The sequence below is a fragment of the Crocodylus porosus genome, unplaced genomic scaffold (assembly GCF_001723895.1).
Source record: "Crocodylus porosus isolate Cpor-Errol unplaced genomic scaffold, CroPor_comp1, whole genome shotgun sequence".
Classification (NCBI taxonomy): domain Eukaryota; kingdom Metazoa; phylum Chordata; order Crocodylia; family Crocodylidae; genus Crocodylus; species Crocodylus porosus.
Window position 1 is genome coordinate 31710356 of NW_017728947.1, and position 21110 is coordinate 31731465.

Here is a 21110-nt window from a genome sequence, read left to right on the forward strand (position 1 = left end):
CACTAAGAAGGTTACAGAGGCCACAGAAATAACTTTTACCTTTAATTTGCAATAGTGTCCATAGAGAAACTTTGTGGTTTTCCCTCTAATAAAACAAATTACTTAGAATTGCAAAGAAGCAAGATTTTCTTCTAAAGAATAAATGAACTTTGAGTTTCCCTCAAGTTTACCATTCTGTATCCAAGAAGGTAGAGAGCCATAGCAGATTCCTCTGCTTCAGAAGATGAAAATGATAGTTTTATTCCTTATATTTCACCATTTTTTGTGAATAACTTGAAAGTAGTAAAGTTTTAATTGTATGTTTCTCTCTTTTTCTGCTTAGGTGTATCAAATCAATCAGGCCCATGGTCTTTTGAAAAAAATTAATTCTGTGATTCAAAAAATAACAGAACCCATCCAACCAAAAGTAGCAGAACACAAACCACAGACAATGAAACGCCTCTCCTACCCATTCTCCCGGGAGAAACAGCATTTGTAAGTGAAAGCTTCATCCAAACATACCATTTTTTATGTCAACAGATTCCAACTTTTTAATACATCTTGAAGCATGGAAAGATTAATGAAAAAAATGTCACCCCCTGGAAATCTGCAGTAATACTTATTAAAATTAAGATTTTTTTTTTTTTCTTTTTCAATAAGTTAACATTAATTTAGTTCACAGTGCAGGAATAGGTTCTAAAAAAAAAAGACCATTCTGTGATATTTGAGCTCATTTTAGCTGTCATCATGTATTTGATAAAACTTTTGAACAGAGTAACAAATCTGCCTTTTAGACTATAAAGATATATTTATACTGTAGCACTTATCGTTTTACCATGATTCTTTTCAATACAAAAACTAAATATTCAGAAAGATTTGTAGACAGGAATGTGGGTTGATTAATTTAATTGATTCACCTATTAATATTATATGGGTAGGTAATTCATGTTCATACAATCTATAAGGAAAGGGCAAGATCTGAAATCAGTGGGAGTTTTGTCATTCATTTCAATAGGAGCAGGCTTAAGTTTGGGCTTATGAGATCTTTAGAATAATTGGAATTGTGTATGGATGCAAGTAAGGAAAAATACAAGAGGAAGAATATGGCAGAATAATTTCTGTGTTGAGATGACTTTACAGGACCTCTTTCTCTGATGTCCAGAGAGATTTAAGATAACATGGCCTTAGTTTACACCTATATATTCTTCCTGCACTGCCCCTCTCCCACATACACAGCCATCTAAAACTTAGCACCATGTACATGTTTATTTTCATTTTTATGGCTATAATTGGGGACATACCTAAATCACAGCAAGAGAAAGCAATTTTCACAGCTTAGTCACAGACTGAAAAGTCAATTTTGGGTCATTTCACAGTGGCCCCTCCCCTCAACTCTGATTGGTGGAGAGGCCCCGGGAAGATGAGGGGGTGGCTGTCATTTTGACTGCTGGTTGCTGAGGGGCGAGGCCACATGGAAGGCACTGATTAGCAGAGAGGGTTGAGGGGGGTAGCTACCACCTTGACAGCTGCCCTTTGTGCCACTCTGCCAGCTGGCAACTTCCCCTCCCAGGCCAGCTGTGAGCCTGGGCTGCAATAGCAGCCAGAACCACTAACTCCCACTGGAAGCCAGCATTTTATTTTCGTTAAGTTGGGGGTTTTGGTTTTCCTGGAAAATCATGGTCAGTGCCATTTTTTTCATGGTGATTGAGATTTTCATGGAAACTAAAAAATGGCAATCACAAAGCTGCAATTTGAGTAGATTCCTAGCTGTAATATACCAAAAGGGAGCTTCATGCTAGGTTGTTATGAGGGAAAAAATTGACATATTTTAATTTTTAATAACAGTGTATGTGTCACGTTCAACTTGTCCCTACATTTGTAAAAATTACCCCAATATGTCAATTCATTGTATGAGGGATGTTCAGTTAATAAAATAATCTGATAGCTGGACATCCAATTTCCAACTTGCATGCCGGTTGAGAAGTACTTTTCTACCAGCCCAATCTTGGGGTTTTTCAGTTTGACCATCTAGGTAATTACTAAATAAAGGAGGCAAAGCCCAGCTAAGAGCGCTTCCAAAGCAGTTATGGCTAGGTGCAAAAATGACTGGCTGAAATGCTAAACCAGAGTTATGCAGGAGGTCAGAGTAGATGGCCAAATAGTTTCTTTCCTTAAAAGTCTGTGACATAAATACAGTCAAATAAATGTTGCCAAGCACTTTTTAGGCTGAGGAATTCATCATAGAAATCATAGAGAAGTAGGACTGGAAGGAACCTCCAGAGGTCATCTAGTCCAACCTCCTGCCTGAGGCAGGATCATCGCTACTCAAACCATTTTATACAATGTATAATCTAAAGTCTTCATAAAACTACTGTCAAGCCTGCCACAACCAAAGACATTTGGGATGGCGATTCCCTTTAAAAAGTTTAATTAATTTAAAAAAATTTTAGATGAATATTCTTTTATATTTAGTTAGTGTGAGCTAAGTGCAACTACTATCACAAACCAGAAAAATGAAAATGTTGAAGGAGTCGTCAACTGAAGAAAATTACCTAACAAGCAATATTTATTTTGTTGTTCTCCTTTCTAATGTTTTAACAGGTTTGACTTGTCTGACAAAGATTCCTTTTTTGATAGCAAAACTAGGAGCACGATTGTAAGTATTGCATTTTTAAGTCATGTACAGCAGGATATTACCATTCTAATCTTGTGTTAATTGCTCATCTAGTAGCATTAGTCCAAACTCTCATTACCTCTGTATTCTTATACCAGATGCTGCTATTAATTGTCCTTGTGAGCAATTATTTAAATAACAGGATCAAGTATTTCTGCTCTAATGCTGAATGGTAAATGCTGTTTGATATGAACAGCATGTCTTTTCTTGCACAATATTTTCATTTTATTCTGTTAGAATCTCGGTGATTCTGCGGGGTAGCTTAAGCTATTGAACCAAGCATTGGAATGGGACTCATAGGACTAAGGTTCTAGTCTTGCCATTGCTGACAGGTCATTTTGCCCCTCATTGCCTTGCTTTTCCCTCTTGTAAAATAATGCTGACCCCTACCCCTTTCAGAAAATGCTTGTAAAGCACCAGTGAAAGATGATGTATAATAGCTGTGTCTTATTAGCAGTGGTGATTATTTTTAAAGCAGCATTCAGATAGGAAGTAGGGTTAAAAACTCTTGGCTTTTAAAAATTGTTTCAAAATAACAACAAAACTTATATTAAAGAATCTCAACAGAAAGAACACTCGCTGTATTTTAGTCACAGTGACCATTCTTCTTTGTTACATTAACACGTAGCATTTGCTGCTGATGTGGTTATTAGTCTGCACTGTGGTAGACTAAAGAACTCTAAGGGTGTTTCTACACATCACTGTATGGTGATGTTGTTACACTGACATGCTTTAGTGCTTCCTTTTGGAAGTACTAAAGAATGATGCAGTACAAGCAGTTACAGCACCGTGCATGCAGTGCATGGGTAGATTTCGCTGCTACGTTACCTTAGCGGTGCGCTATACCCGGGGAGCGCGTTGCTATGGCAGCATAGCTGACAATCGTGTGTAGAGGTGCCCTAAGAATACTGTTTAGCAATTATATACATTTTCCCCATTATGTTGTTTTAAAGGAGGGTAAGTATCATTATCCTCATTTTACAGATGGTGGAGCTGAGGCAATTAGGAAAAGAGAGGATTTCACAAAGGTACACAATGAATCTGGACATAGTGACACATGAATACTTCCTACCTTCATATTTGGTGTCCTGTCTGCTTGGCAACACAGTTTCACATGAAGCTTATACAGGATTTTAATACACAACCCTGAAACTCTACTGCAGGACTGAATGCTATGCATGTAGAAAAGCTGCCACACAAGCCATTAAAAATACCATTCTCTGTGTGTGTGCATGTGCGTGTGTGTCTGTATGCCAGTACATCAACTGGGTATAATGCCAAATTAGCCTAAAATTCTAATCAAAGACATTTGCATTGCATTCCATTGTTTTCTGCCAGTATTTCATCCTTGTAACTACAGTTACATTAAACATTAAAGTCTTCTTAAGGCTGCTTCACAAAAGTACTCTCCTTTGTGTGTGTGCCAAGTAACAAATCAAAGCATAACCCTATTTACTTAGGTATAGTTGGCATAATGCAGCTTTTCTCTGTGTCAACATACATTCAGTGTGGCTGCAGAGAAATAGAAAATTATAAACAGAGTAAAGTCAGACAGTTGTTAAAATCTCTTTTTATGGCTGTGTTTTGGAAGAATGGTGCCAAACACTGACTGTTGAGTAGTGAGATGGGGAGCTGTTGTTGTGACTTATTTTGTACAGTGGATGTACATGGCAATGTGCAAAAAGTGCAGAGTCTGACCTGAAAGCATTGCAGCCTAACAACCAAATTATTAAATAAAGGGCAGTAAGCCTCCACATTGTCTCAAGGACAGTGCAGTCAGAATCAGGAAGCATGACTTGTATTCCCAGCTCTCCTGACAGCCTTTAGTGTGAGTATGAGAAAATTGTTCTAGGTCTTGCTGACTTTATGACCAGTTTTGTCCTTTGTCTGGTTTACTTCATTTACATGGTCTTTGGAGCAAGTGGTTATGTTTGCACAGCACCAAACACAGTGGCATTTCTCATGGTCTTTGGGGTCCTGAGCACTACCAAAGTTCAGTTCATCACAATAATGGACTGTCAGTCCCACCTGGAAATCCTAGCTGTTACTGTAACAAGAATAATAATAGGAGACTATTTTCTCTGACACTTGGTCTACTTCCCACTCCCATTTTCCCTCGTTCATCTTCTAATATAACCTGTCTGGTCTCCCTAGCACTAGTTTGGCAGGTCTCACACATCTGTGCACTAGGAAGGAAATTCTTGTCCATGTCAATGTCACATGGCCATGTCAATGTCACTTCACTTCACTGAAGTGTCAATGTCACTTAAAGCCAGCCCAATTTAAAAAAGGAAGAAAGGGAGGATTTAGGGCGCAGGATGTGCAAAAAGGGAATCACAGTTAAAAGAGAAGGAGCAAAAGAATGAGAAGCCCACACAGACCGAAAAAAGGGAAAGGGAAGATGGAACAAAAAGAGATGATAGCTCAGGGTTTGGGGCAGAAAGAGGTAGCTCACTGTTTAATAGCTTAAGACATGAAAAAAATCAATTCTGTTACATACCGAAGTAAAACAGATAGTATGGTGATAGGCCTGTGTGTTTAAAATCTCTGAAAGTGACCTTGTAATATAAGGTAGATCAAATGGTTCCCTTTTGTGCTTTATGCACTTCAGTCTTTATCATTGTTTCTTGAAGTCATCTTTCTAATCTTTCAATATGTGTTTTTGAATCATAGTATAAATATTGACCCTTCCACCAACTGCTCAATGAATAGGAATTCTGTCACTCCCAAGCATTGTTTGACATCCAGAAAGCAAGACACAGAACTTTTCATTTATTCCTAAAATATATATTACATAATTAAAATTATTTCTATAACAGGACTTCACTTCACCCGAACTAGGGAATAACATTTAAGGCAGACCTATTGATGGAAGAGTTCTCTCATGAATAGAGAACTAGACTGGAATTCAGTAAACCCTGACTCAGTTCCCAGTTCAACTAAAGTTTTCCTTGATGACCTGGGCAGGTTATATAAACTATCCTTGCACAATTATCTGTCTGTAAAATGAAGAAAATGCTTTCTTACTTCACACAGATATTGCAAGCATGATTATGAGGTGAGGTTCTAGACCAGGGGTGGGCAAAATACAGTCCATGGGTCAGATCTGGTCTGCCAGGCCATTCTTTCCAGCCCGCAGGGCCCCTAAAAATTTAGAAAATTAATTATCTGTCCATGGCTGCCTGTTAAATATAACAAGGTGCCAACAGCAGCAGGACCTAGGAGGAACTGGTGGCAGGACCACCTGGCCCTGCCCCACCCCACTCCACCCCCAAGCCTCCCTACCACCAGCCCCCAATCGGAAGGCTCTGTGGCTTCTGGCGTGGTGACCTTTTGACTGTTTCCCAGCCCTCCCTCCATCTGAGTGGAAACTCAGATAACATCGGATGGAGGGAGAGGGGGGTGATAACCTTAATCAGTCCATGCCATGGGATCTTGCCAGGCCAAGTTGGGCTGGATTCACACTGCGCCATGTGGCATGGAGTTGGTGGTGCCCAGCAAGGAAGCGGGGGCAGAAACTGCCATGATCAGCCCACATCATGGGACCCACACTAGGCCAGGTCAGTTCCATGGCACGTAGTGCTGGCCAGGGTGGGCTGGAGCTAGAGAAGTGGGTGGGCAGGCAGGCAGGCAGGGAGGGTAGGCAGGGGGAGTAGCAGTGGCGGGTGGGAAGCAGCAGCAGCAATGGTGGGCAGGCATGTGGGAGGGAGAGTAGGGAAGCAGTAGGTGAAGGGCAGCAGTGGCAGTAAGGAAAGTGGCAGTGGTGGGAGCGCAGGGCCTGCACCAGTCCCCCAGGACTAGTGGGGACCCAAGGTGGGGCATCATGAGTGTGGAGTCTAGGCACAGGGTCCATCTGGCTCTATTGCACAAAACTTGCATGCAGTCTGTCTGAGCTCTGTGCCTCTGGGGAGAGCCCCACATGATGGAGCTGGCAGTCTGGCCCAGCTCACTGCTATGCACAAGTCATGGGGAATGGTGGGGAGCTGGGCTGCCTCCACCCCTCTCCCTGCCACCCCAGCTGAGCCCCATGACCTTCACCACTGGCTTCATAGCTCAGGGCTCAGTGGGGCTGGCCCTACACACTGCCACCAGCTGTGGCCAGGGACTGGGGTGGGAGCCCAGGGAGTTGTGCACTGTAGGGCCAGGTGGGGCTGACCTTGCTCACTGCCACCACATGCAGCTCCAGGGACTGGCACACTCCAGAAACTCCGAGGACCCACCCACACCCACATACATGCATACACATGCACCCCCACCATTCCCCCAAACACCCACACCCTCCCACACACTTCCACTCCACCAACCTTAACTCCACACCCTCGCACAGTCCCCCTCCCCAACCACATACCCCACATCCACCCTCCCACCACACACACACATACACCCACTCTCCAACCACACACCCCACACATACGTCCCCTTACCCCTCACACACAATATACAAGAGAAAGACTGTAATTTGAGCTATTATGCAATTGCTCTAGATATACTGTGCAAACACACATAAACCAGGACAGTTTTTTTTTTTAAATAAAATTAAAATAAATTATAGGAAATGTTATATTTTTTTTAGTATGTAATTTGGTGCTTTTCCGGTTTCAAGATGGCAGCACCCTCCCTTCCCAAAGGAGAACTTCTGGGGCAAGGGGAGGGACTTCCAAAGGTCAGGGGCTAGAGGTGGGATTTCTTGTCCCAAGATGGCAACCAGGGGGCGGGGCTACTGTCAAGGGGCAGGGCTATCCTTGCAGCCCTCAGCAGCTCACCAAAATTCATTAAGCAGCCCTCCAGCCAAAATAATTGCCCACCCCGATCTAGAAGATTTAGGTTCATATATGTACATCGAAGGAACAACATTCCAAATGAACCCTTTGAATGTCACTAGAAAAAGAGCTATCCTTTACAGCGCCAACACCTATTGAGGCATCTAGCACTCCATGGCACTAAATAAACCTCAGAGCTTCTTTTTGCTGCATCAAGGTTTGTATGGTAGATTCCTTGATCGCTGCAGTTCTGAAACCACTCTCTCGACTTTATGTTAGACCTTTGAGCCAATAAGATTTAGAACTGTGGCTGCACAAGCAAGTTATGAAAATGAATCGGCAGCATATTTAGAAGCAACAGCCCCCTGAGTATCTCCTGCCTATTTAGTCCAAAATGGAGAGAGAGGTTGTGAGGTGGGGGAGGGAGCTGAGATTACATGCCAGTACTCAAGATTAAACTATGGAGCTATGCACCTTCAAAAACACACTTTTATTTCCTGCTTTCATGTAAGGGGTTGAACTTGATGACCCTCAGTGTCCCTTTTAATCCTCTTGCTGTATTATTCTTGTGTTCTCTTGGCCAGACAGGAGTAAAAGTAGTGAGTCTCATACAGCTCACTTGCTCATTTTTATGATGTGTAATTTGTCCTGTACCCTCCGGTGTGCAGAGTGGCATGAGAGTACTTCTCTTTCCCAGATCAACATAGGGTGATGTTCATCTGCTCAGGCCCTCTGTTGGAATATACAAGAGTTGTTCAAAATAAATAAATACTTGGGTGAAAACTGCATGGCTTTGTTTAATGTCAGTAGAGTTAAGCCAATTTATACCAGCTGGCCTGATAGGACAATTTAGAGTACAAGCTATTTGTAGAAATATGCTTTTATCCTGGGATCTACATTTCCTAAAGTGTCTATAAATAGTAGTACTATAATAATAAATAGATACATTTAACCCACTTCCCCAAGCAAATCAAAATCTTGTATCTTATTAATTGGCAGTTTAGTTAAGTTTCTCTCCTTACAGATACTGGACATAGAAATAAAATAGTCTAATTTCCTCAATACCCACAATTTTATAAAAGAGTACTGAATTAATCTACAGTTCAGAGGTCCCAGTATTTGTATTTGAATTGTTCTCTGATAAAGATCTTGCTATTCACTTTCACTGACAATATACTTAAAATAACATTTTCCCTCCTTCCATTTTGCTAATACAGGTTTATGAAATCCTGAAAAGAACAACATGTACCAAAGCCAAATACAGCATGGGTAAGGAACAATATCTAGGTCTGAGGTCAACTTCATTTTCAGATATCATAAATGCTTGCGAAACTGGAAAGGAAGGCATGGTTTAGATTTTATCCCCCCACCTACATTTTGCTTCATGCTTGTATAATAGTTTTAAGCTGGAAAATTTGTCATCTGTGAAGGTATAGATCTGTTGTTACAAATAGATCTTGAATTTCATTGTAAACTGAGATTCATTCTATCAGACAATCTGAAGTCTGAAAAAGGACTGGACAGCAGCATAAAGCAGTATGTAGTACCATGCAGATATGGAGATTAGCTTTGAATGAGTTATCTATCTCACAAACTGGAAGCAGTGTAGCCACATAATGGCCCATCTGAGAAGCAGAGCAGATTTTTCTGGCCAGACCATTCTGTTAATGTGACTGTACTGCTTCCAGTACCTGAGCTAGCTTGTCTGGTGTTGCCATGGATGTAAACAATTGCAGGATCAGGAATCGGAATCAGAATCTAGATCTGGCCAAATTAATCCATCCCATTTCAGTAGTGACCTTAAATTGTTACTACCTGGTAGCTCTGCATTTGAGAAGTTTCCAGCACCATCATGGTTTAGCCAAGAATGCCAGTCAGTGCCACTCAGCAGAGAATCCAGGCATTGGAGTGGGCCTGCCCAGGGTTGTAGGATTTCAGCTTTCAGAAGTGTGGATCCAACAACAATCAAGAAACAGAAAATAAAATAAAAGAGAAAATAGACCGTCCTAGTAAAGATCTGCTGACCATATTCACCATTCAGTTTCTTAAGAATCTGTTCAACACAGACTATGACATGTAACAATCCACTCAGCTCTGGGACTGAAATTAATAAATAACTCATAGTAAGCCAAATCATATATGGTAAAAGGCTCAATTCTTCAAATCCAATTGTGCCCCATAACTGACATTCCACAGAAAGGGGACGTGGGGGGCAGGGAGGGGAAGAGCCAAAAGGAAAAGCGTGGGGGTGGGGGGAAGGTTCAATGGCTGCTGGCAGTTGTTTAAATCATTAATTTGTCCACAAGCAGTTAAACCTGAACTTGAATTACAGGTAGCTCTGTTCAAATGTTGACATATAAGCTGTTAAGAAATCTATCAAATAACAGAGGAATGATTAAGCCAGAAATGTTTTTCATATTCTGACTTTTCAGTTCAAGCAGCATGATACAGTTAACAATTAGTGAGTTCTTATAGATTTGTCTACACTGATTTCTGAGAATAGACCTTAAGATCATCCTCAGCCAGCTTAGATATAACCCATACCAAAGATATAACCCATACCAAACCTGTACGCACTTGTGTTGCATATTTGCAGAGCAAAGCCATTTTAGGAACTGGTCAATGGACTACTTGTCTTAGAGGCAGAATGATGCAGGACAGCACCCAGGACAGCTGTGGCACAGTGGGGAAGCAGCGACTTTCAGTTGTCACTGTGCCACCTGTGTGATTGTACAGATGCAGCAGCAGCAATTTTTTCCCTCTCTTTTTATCCCCTTCGAAGCTGGTGCCCAGAGTGGCTTCCCAGTTATACTACAGACTTGTCTTTCCTTCTGGATTATAAAGAAAGAAATGGGGTGCAGATGAGCTAGAAGCCAGTAACAGGGAATTGTGAGATTGCTGGCAGGAGACATCTTAATCTTGAGGCCTGCAGCACACAGATAAGTTCCAAATGCAGTGCAGAAAGGGTGATCTAGGAGAAATGCAGGATCACAATCTATGTCATGCCTTCAACAGTCAGCCTAGACTGACACAAGGGGTAAAGCATAGTGGTTTACAGTATAGATGGTCCACAGGCATGAGGATGATCTTAAAGTCCAGTCTAACTATCAGTGTAACCAGAGTGTATATACCTTAAGTTTACTTAGTTGATGAACTGGCAGAACTTCTGTTTCCAGGAGAGATTGCCAGGATCTATTTTGACAAGCTGCTGCTAGACCAGTTTCACAGAAGAAAAAATGTACTAGCATTCTGGGTAGTGGAACATCACACCACACGATGTGGAATCTTATCTTGGAATTAGTTGCTTACATGCCTTCCTAGTCTAAAATGGGAACAACATTAATGGTCCCTTCAGAAAAGGTGAAGAAAAGGGACCTTTTCTTCTACAACCTCTATCAGATGTGGGCATGGAAAGATTACAGTTTATGCCCTCTTCAAAAAGCTTTTGTGACTAGATCTTCAGTAGGTTTAATCAACATAGCTCCATCTGACCTAAACAAATGTTTGAATCAGATTTGAATGAATACTGATGGGGATATAGAACATTTTGAAAGTGCTTCCTCAAGGACTTTGCTACATAGCAGGAAATATAAAGCAATATAATGAGCACTCCAGTGTAAACACTTCTGCTGTTTATACTGTGTGCCTGTAAAATTGTGACTGGTACATTAAAACGTTTAAAGTCAATATGCAGATGGTTGTTACAACTGGAAATGTGCCTTACCTGTCTGTTATCCACTTCTACCTAAATTAAGTGTGAAAAGGCCCTCTGTCTGCAGTTCTTATTGTTATACAGTAGGATTTTCCAAAGAATAGTCTTACAGCACTGTAGGCATTTCTCGGTGGGTTAAGAGCACTTAATCCCTCCTCCAAAAGGCACCCAATAACTTGAAGGATTGGGCCCCTAATAAATTTGGAAATGCTCCTCTTAAAAAACCCTTTACACCAAAACTGTTGTTGGATTATTCTCGATGTTTCTTTATACTGAGTCCCATATTATGGTGTCAGAAGTGGATTGAAATGCAACATATCCTGAGAACATCTGAAAATATATCTTTTTTTTTTGGTTTTGTTTTGTACTTTTCTTAAATTCCTTTTAAACACATTGGCCAGATTTTAATCAAATTAATTTTATTGAAACCAATGGAGTTATATCACGTTAAATCACCTGAGGGCCTGGTCTGAAAAGGTCTAAGTCCACATTCAATATGCGATTCTGCTAAATCACAAATATATCTTCATAGGTAACATGACCCATTCAGAGTCTTGTATATTGTCCATATTTGGAAGTAGCTATATTAATGTCAGCAGCTGTAAAAAAAAAAAAAAAAAAAAAAGCCCATATATTGAACTGTATACTAACCATCCATGGATGTGTGTCCAGCTAAGCAGTCCTTTGGAATTCTGTAGCAAGATGAGATTTCTAAGTGCATTCTTCACCTGTTGCATATGTTGTATGTCCTTACTTCTTTTACTCTATCCCCAAGTTAAAGAATGAGATCACTCTTCAGACAGCAGAACATAAAAACTCAGAATTCCCTCAGCCCACATTCATTTTATAGATATAGCATTAATTGCTTTCAGGCTCTTGCATGTAACTAATAGACGGATGTGTAAACAGGGAAAGGAGAGGGAAGAAAGAAGGAAACTGCACTTTTAAATAAAAGACGAAAATGTGGTAAATATGGTAAGTATTACACAAGGTCTTTGCAAAGGCTTTCCCTACAATTTCTCTGATCAATCTGAAATCTCAATTTAAAACTTTGTGCATATGATGTGTGTGAATGTGTGTTCCTTTATGCCATCAATTCCATCCATAGTCTTCTTGTGATCCAGCCTCTTGCTTACCTACTTTCAAATCTGCAGACTTGCCTTTTAAATCAGACTGACTCTTCAGAAAAATGTAATTTTTTGTAATGCCTAATTTCAAGTGATTGGCCTTGAGTGTTTGATCTTCATATATATATATATATGACTTCCTCTTACTGTCTCCAGTTTTCCATTTCATAAAATAAATTATGTTTAATAATCTATGGGCTCAAAAATGAAACTTACATGGAGAGGAATGTGGTGGCAAAAGATTCATTACCTAACCAAATGACTGTTATTTTGAGGGAATGCTCCAGAAAGGCTGAATGTTAACTTGATACTGTCCAAACTTGAAATTGTAAATAGTTATTATGTCTTTGTTTTTCAAGGGATCACCAGTTTGCTTGCCAATGGCGTTTATAGTGCAGCATATCCCTTGCATGATGTAAGTGATCTTGAAATATATTTTACATGTCTACAATCTGACACCAAGAAATGCTTAATGTGCTATGCATTAATGACACCATCTCAAACATCTTTAGTGTTTCAAAAGACTTATTTTCTCCTCTGCTTTTACAATGAATTTCAATAATGTATAAACCTCTGTCAACTGTGCATTTTCTTTTAGTAACTCCCTCACAACTGAGTGTCTTTGGTCATCAAAAAATGCTGCTTTAACAGTAAATTAATAGAGTTGTTTTGGTGTCTCAGTAAATTAAATGTTTTTCTTAGTTTTTGACCTTCTGCTCTCAAGGACTCTGGCACCTTTGATGGGATATATATTTATTTCTGTGGCTCCAAGTGGCTAGTTTCCTGGTCTAAATCCCCCAGGCATGCCCGAGCAAATATAATGAATGTTGTTGATTGTGTATGTGATCAGTTGCCATTGTGAAGAAGGAATAACTTCATACTCAGGGTTTTAATTGTCACCATAGAACATCTACACGCTTATTGCTCTGCAGTTTATTGCTCCTGGGAAGCTCCTGGGCGTATAGTTTACATGTGTGCCCGAACCACAGCACGTTGAGCTGGGTTGCAGCAGTCCCTGCTGGCAAGGGACCCAGGGGTCAGCCTGCCAGCCCAGGGCTGCTTCTACTAGGTTCAATGTGCTGTGGAGGGACTGCCTGGGGCATAAGGTACATTAATGTGCAGCTAGCTGGCAGGCAGCACCCACACTGAAGCACCCTTGTGCCCCAGCCAGCCAGCTCAGCATCTACATGTGCATTGCTGCATGTGAAAAAACTCTGTGGAAGGCTAGGACTTCTATTTACAAGTACTACTCCGCTGCAGAGTTTATTAGTGTACTCCAGCCTAATAGAAGCAAATGTGTAGACCCTGAGATGTTTATTGTACAGTTAATTAGTCAACTGCGCAGTAAATGTCATGTGTAGATGCACCCCATGAAACAAATTAGAGTGTAAACTCTAGTATTTAACCAGACTGCTTATATAAGCAAAGGGATCTGGTCCTCATCACAACTTCATTTTTTTCCAGATAATTTACTTTATGGCCCCAGTAGAGATTAGCAGGATCAGGGACCAGTAAGGAACCTTATAGACAACCTTTCACCCTTCTGCACTGGTATGAACCTGTACCAGGTGATCCCCTAGAGCTGCTTGGTGGCCGTTATTTAAATTTAAAAAAAAGAGCTAGGGAATCACCCTCCAGGGAGTGGGATGGTGAAAGATGCATTATCTAAATAAATAGCTGGTATTTTGAGGGAAAGCTCCAGAAAGGCTGGATGTTAACTTGATACTATCCAGACTTAAAGTTGTAAATGGCTATTATGACTTTGGTTTTCAAGGGATTAAATGGTGTGGGATGGGGGTAAGGACCCCTCTACATGTGCAGATAAAGGCATGATGGGATTGTATGCTCAATCCACACAATCACACCTAATGCCATGCCACATTAGGGCTGTGTAAAGCTTTGGTCCCTGATTCAATTTGGTGGAGATTCGGCCCAATTTGGTGGCCAAATCTGCTAATCCGAATAGAATCAGGTGACTCTTTAATCTCGCAGAATCGAATCAGAACCATCCAAATTGATTTGGAAAGATTCAACAATTCGGACATAGACACAGCTTTAAATGTTTTTTCTACATACCTCAAGGTACCGGGAGGTTCATGAATGCTGAGATTCTGGGGCGGATGGAGTATCCCACAGGAAAGCAGAGGGATCCCCAGTGTGCTTGGCAGCAGAGTCAGAGGTGGACCGGAAGCACTTATGGGACCACTGGGGAGCATGCTGGGGGTCACCCATGGTTCAGTGACTGGTACCTCCCAGGTCTGGGAGGGTACCCAGAGTCCCCCCGTGGCCAATCACCAAGCCAAGCGGGGGCACAGAGGGGCCCCCTGCACACTCAAAGGTGGACCCAGAAGTGGATCAGAAGTACTTCTGGTCCACTTCCGGGTTTGCCACCGAGCATGCAGGGGCCCTCCCCCGTGCTCCTGTGGGATGCTCCATCTGCCCCACCATTGCAGCACTCATGTTCTGCGCCTGGTACCTCAAGGTATGTAAAAAAAAAACATCTAACGCTGTGTCTATGGCCGAATCACTGATTCCCCAAATCAGCATCGAATCTTCAGATTTGGATTCAGCCAAATCAAATCAGGGAAAGTGAATCCAAACCAATGAATCAAATCAGTATCCCCAATTTGGGTCGAATCTGAATTGAATATGGCCCATTGCGCACACCCCTAATGGGCATGGCAGGAGGCATAATTGTGAGATTATGGATCAGATCCTATCACGCCTTAATGCTGTTGCAGGGGGAGCCTGATCCCGGGCACCCCCTGCACTGGCAAGAAATAAGCTCCTGTGGCTGGGAGCCCCCTCAACTGATAGGGCTCCCAACTGCAGAGGTGCACCGTGCACATCTGCTGCTGAGAGCCCTATTACCTGACCCAGGCTCCCAGTTGCAGAAGCACCCAGGATTAACTGGTTAATTGCACCTCAAGTATAACATGTACGTGGGGCCTAACTAAGATAAGAACAGGTCCTTTGGTCTGGTACTTATTTGAAAGTATTGTGCTCTCTTGAACTACAAATATCATTTAGAAATCTAGAAAGATTAAATAAATTCTACTAAATGTACATATTAACATTCTTCTGTGTCATGTTTGATATATACTTATGAGATATATTCCATGTCCTATTGGATATGGCATAATAGAACATATTATGATACTAATGGCTGGTCACAAATTCTTTTATTCTGTTATGTATCACCTTAGAAGTGGCCCCAAAGCAAAACCTCAGATCTAATCACCTATGAACTTTGGTCTGAATATGGATCAGCCTTCTCAGCTGGCCTGTTCTCTCTAACATGGACTGAGCTAAACCCCAATTGCAACTGATATACCACATCCCTTCCCTTTAAATTTTTGGGCTATTTTTATCACTTATTCATTCACTTTAGCCAGTGGCTGACTTCATTACTATTTTTTTATGTGCTTGGTGACAAAAGAGAAAATGTGCTATGACAATGTGACTTCATAAAATACATTATTATTATTTTACAAATTGCTTTTCTGTTTTGATGCAGTGAGTGCATGAGATGCATGGTATGTTAGATGCATAACAACACTGGGTGCGACTTGTTTCATGATGCAGACTTTCTTTTTTTAAAGGGTGACTATGAAGGTGACAATGTTGAACTCAATGACAGAAAAGTAAGTTGATATACGGAATTCAGCAAGTTCTCAAGAGTCACCTGTTGGGATCTGGACATTTGCCAAGATTTTACAGAAAGTATCATGGAAAGGCAGCCAATGCTTTTCAGTACAAGTGCATAAATTTCCATATATAATAATGGTGCATTTCATGCTGTGTTAGTAAAAGTAATGTCAGCATACATTTTAAATGCTCTTAAACAGTCATAATGTAACTTCTAGCTAACCAACATGCAGGCATGGTCAGTCAGATTCTGATATCCTAACCTGCATTAAAGAGTATATCACTTCAAAAATAACCATACTGAATTCAATATAGCTACTCACAGAAATACAATAGAATTTAATAGAGCTACTCACTGGCAATATTAGGCCTCATTTTAATTTCTGTTTCAGGTAGGTTCTTTACCTAGAGGAAGACTAAAAGTTACTTTTAGGATATGTGTTATCTCGTGTTTGAAGTGCTAAGGGATGTTTTTCTGCTATGGGATAGAGGAAATGGTTTTTCATCAGAAAATACTAATTTATCTAAACTTTTTAAAAGTAAAATATTAGTTTTTGTAGGTCCAGAATGAAGGCAGAGAGAGAGAGAGGATAGGTTGTAGCCCAACAGTTAGGTCACTTGCCTGGCATATGGGAGACTCTCAGTGACATCCCAACCTTGTAACTAGGAGTGACCGTGGGGGGAACTTACCCTAGTCATCAAGTTAAGAGGGGTGCAGGAATTGCCCACCACCCCTGTAGAGTCCATGTCCTAGCAGTATACCTATGCTGGGAACTCCAAAACATTCTCTGGCAGCTGCTGCTGCTGATTTAAGAGCAACAGCAGGGGCAGGCAGAGCATGCGTGCCAGTAACAGCAGCTCAGTTAGGACTGTGGAGTTCCCAGCATCTGTAAGAGTGCTACCCCTCCCCCTGCCCCTTTTGCCCCATGTCAGAACCCACACATGACCCTTCAGCCCTGCTCTTTGATCCCATGCCTCACCCATGCTCCCTCCAGCTCCTTGCTCTCCCGCAGCAACTCTGCTTGTTACGCCACTGTTGGAAAAGACTGTTTTTATGGTTATAATACTTTGGTTCAAGCCACTTCTCTGAATCAGCACATATTATTCTGAGGTGGCTTGCCTTCTCTCTCTTTCCTGTTGGTTATTTTAGGATGAGACAAATGCTCTTATTTTTTCATGAAAATTTTCAAAAACTTTCAAGTTTTAATAAAATGTAATGCAACCTGTTAAAGCATTGTCTATCCTGGCCGCTTGCAAGCATCCCACAGATAGCATTGACCAGAAAACAAGTATTCTTTAAAAAAGAATTGGCCAGATTAGGCAGGGGGATTTTAGCCAGGGCCAAGGGGAGCCTGCAGTGGGGAGAGGAGCTTTTGAGAGTGCAGTCACTGCTGGTGATGGGCATGCACACAAGCCACCCAGAGAAGCAGGGATGAGGACTCCTAAGCAGGTAAGGCCTGTGTGCATTTACCCAAGGAGGGAGACTACTTGTCTTCTTACGAAGCAGCTGGCTTGTGATTTTTTTTTTTTTGTTTGGTTTGGATTTGTGACCAGAGGACTTGGTCAGGCTATGCAGTACAGCAGCAGTGTTTCAAAGGCTAATGAATTGGGTATTAGAAGTGCACAGGGCCTTCTATCAGGTGAAAGAAGCCTTTCATTCACAACCACTGGTATATGCCCCAAATTTCAAGAAACCCTTCATGATACAGACTGATGCATCCAACATTTCCATCAGCGCTGTGCTATCACAAAGACAAGGGGATGATGAAGTTCCAGTGGCCTATACCAGTTGCAAGCTATGCAATCATAAATGGGCATATGCAATGATAGAGAGGGAATGTCCAGTCATAAAATGGTTCATGGAGGCCCTACAGTACTACCTACTAGGAAGGAGGTTTCCCATGGTGACCAACAATGCCCCACTAAAATGGCTCCAACAAATGAAAGGCCATGCCTTATTCACTGGTATCTTACCCTACAACCCTATAGGTTTATTGTAAATCACTGATCCAGAAATCAACATGAAAACATGGACTGCATTTCATGGAAGAGCAAGAAAAAAGAGTGGTGAGCCCCACCAATTAACTGTTGATCAGCTGAAGAAAGATAGGGAGGTGCCCAGACCATTGCAGCATCAAAAAGGGTATATGTAGATACTGCCACGCAGGACAGGGCCTAGCCAGAGGTTAGATCTGGGGCCACCATCATGGCAAATAACCTAAGCCCCAAAGCAAAATGGTGGGCACTAAAGGAGGTATTTAGGACAGCTGGCTGCATAAAATGAGTAGCCAGAGGGGTAGAGAAAAAGCCCTTGGGTAAGTGACATTCCAGCAGCCCTCGGAAGCACGGCAGGCAATAAAGACATTAGATGGACAAATATTACTTAGCAGACGAGTGACCCAATGATGATCTGATGGAACCTCACAGACTGAAGGAAAGGGGCATGGCCTCACCCCCTCCCCAGCGAGACTGAAAGAAGGGGGTGGACATATGTAACGGGGACCCCCTGCCCTTGTTATTAATGGGGCTTGAGAGGTAAGGAATTAAGAATAGCAGCACAGGTGGACCAGGATTGATAAAACCAGGAAGCTAATGAGTCACTGCAGGAGACCCAGTCATACGTCTGAAAGGAGATTAGACTGGGGGACGTGAGCTCAGCCTGGGGCCACACAAGAAAAAGCTGCATCCGGAAAAGGCGCTCTCAAGAGCACAGGTGCTACTGAAGACATACAGGCACACAAGCCTCCCAGGGAAGCTAGGGAGAAGTCTCCTAAGCAGGTAAGGCCTGTGTGCAGCACTTACCCAAGGAGGGAGACTACTCATTTCCCACCCCCACAGGCCCCACAGCCTTGCTGGTGCTCCTCACCCACTACCCAGAGCCCCTGCTTCCTCAGCCCTGCCAGTTTTGCCAGTCACTTTCAGGGACCTAACCCCCATGGCTGGCAAGGGAAACCTGTACTTGTTTTGTTTTGAAGCAGCTGACTTGTGTTTTTTTGTTCAGTTTGGGCTTGTGACCAGAGGACCAGGTTGTGGCTACAGGGAGTGGAGGAGGCCACAAACAGGGGTGCCAAGATATGCCCCCTGCTGTAAGGGCTAAAAGACGGCTTCAAGCCCCAAAGCAGGAACTAGCATACTGAAATGAAACCCCAAAGGTGTGGGCTGCCATCAAGGCTAGACCTATACTACAGAAGCTGAGGTCTTAATTAGTGCATCGAGGTGGGGGGCGGCCAGAGAGAAAACGGGGGCCTATGCTATGATAGCTGAGGCCCAACAGACTCAGACACCTGTGACAGCAGCCCTTTAAAGAGGGAGCACTCTAGGTGTGGGTGGACAAAAGACTTGGGTAGGGGAACTGGCCTGACTGGACAAATCAGGTTAATCGTGGGGCTGCTACTGGTCTGAGGACTTCCTACTCCCCACCAACAAAAAATATCAAAGTCATGGCAGGTGAGAAATGGGAGGGACAGGGAGTCTGAGAAAAGGAGCAAGCAAGCAGGGCAGACCTTATATTATGGTATATCTGTCCATTTCTGAGAAATGCAGCCTCAAAGGGCATTTTTGGAAAGTTAGATATCAGTGATTTAACAAGGTTGCATATGAATATTAGTGGCAGGATCAGGATTCAGGCTCAAATTCCTAATTTCCATTCCCATGAACAGCTTTCTCTATTGTTTTCCTATCACCAGATACTTATAGTTAAGATAGTATATATGTATTTCTTTGTTACTGAAGAACAGGTTCTTCAAACAAAAGCAGGAGGTACGAAATTTCCTCAAAGCCTTCAGATTAGCTTCTTTATTAATATCTTTCCAAGGTTCATTTATTTCTCAAGTTCACTGTATATATTCTGAAATATTTACCTTGTCTGATTCTTGTTTCTCCAAATAGTTTTTTTGGCAAGCCTTTATACTCTTGAATCTTTCACAAATCTAATTTAATACTGGCCCAGTCCTTCTGTCTTTGTTTATCACAAAGTAAAGGAGATTTGAAAAAAGGCAATGAAGATAAATATTTAGAGGCAGTGCACTTATTTTTCATGATAATTTTTGAAGCTACAATTTGAATACCAGGATGATAAACAGAGGAAACATGAAATAGTTTCTGTGGGTACTAACTGCAAATGTTGATAAGTCCATCTTAAAGTCTGGAGTATTTTCCAAAACTAAAAAAAATATATACAAAATCTTTTAAATTGAGTATCTATCTGCTAAATTTTATGAAGACCCTATTAAGTATATTAATATAAATTGAAATTAGTTTATTTCCAAAGGTATCAAGTAATTTGGATACATTGGATTTTTGGTGCTCAGCATAGGTCACCCAAAAAGGGCTAGGTTTCAAAAAGTACATATCACTTGCTTGATTAAAATAAAGTCTGTTTATAAAGTCTCCATGTAAAAATGGAGGTGCCCAAAATTACTGATCACTTTTGATAATTTGACCCATAGTTCACAAACACAAATTAATAAAACTTTTGGCTAAAAAATGCTGCAAATGAATTAAAAAACAAGATCTAAAGAGAAAATTTATAAGAATGACACTGAAAAATAACTGACTTTCAGTCTTCAGTATCTAAAACAGATGTGTTATTACTGTTGTATTCAAATGTTCAAAATATTGATTGATTTGGCTTGTACAGAGGAGAATGTGCAGTCATTTTCTACCTAGGTGTTTTTATCAAAATAAAATATATATTTATTCTAAATGGTTTATATTTATTTGCATGAAATTGTATCCTAACATTTAGGTTTTGAAGGGCTTTAGTAATTATTCCCTGAGAGAACTGTTAAACTCTTTAAAGAACAGTCTCCATTGTGTAAGCTTCTGTGATAGTGTGATAGGGTGTTAAAAGCAGGAAGGTTTGTGAACATTATTGTGCCATCAGTTTGCCCATGTGCCTTCCAGAGTTTGGAGGTGGGTGGGTAGGGGTTGGATTTCATTGGAGGAATGTAGGAGACCGAGATATGCTAACTTTCATCATAAAGTGATACAAATAACATAATGACTTTACAAAATACCACCCTGTTGTGATTTATTCTTACTTGACCAAATTTAATGAATTTGATTTATCTACACCTAAGGGTAATTAGTTTTAAAGCTCTTCTTGTGTCTTAAAGCTATACAAGGTAAAAGTCTATTGTTGAATTAATTAGTTAATAGTTAGAAGGGCATTACACTTCCTGATTTAATTCTTCTTCTACTTCTATGAA

The 21110-nt window shown here is 41.3% G+C and overlaps 1 protein-coding gene across 4 annotated transcripts in view; it reads left to right on the plus strand.

Moving 5' to 3' along the window:
- Positions 1-21110, plus strand: part of ANO1 (anoctamin 1) — a 133962-nt gene that overhangs the window by 59117 nt on the left and 53735 nt on the right. For 2 of the 4 annotated variants that reach the window (XM_019551995.1, XM_019551997.1), the window contains exons 5-10: positions 323-474; positions 2581-2635; positions 8631-8682; positions 12035-12100; positions 12612-12667; positions 15855-15896. In XM_019551995.1, coding sequence (XP_019407540.1) covers positions 323-474; positions 2581-2635; positions 8631-8682; positions 12035-12100; positions 12612-12667; positions 15855-15896 — 423 coding nt within the window. The remainder of the gene's footprint in view (positions 1-322; positions 475-2580; positions 2636-8630; positions 8683-12034; positions 12101-12611; positions 12668-15854; positions 15897-21110) is intronic. The other 2 variants (XM_019551996.1, XM_019551998.1) reach the window with 1 other exon arrangement.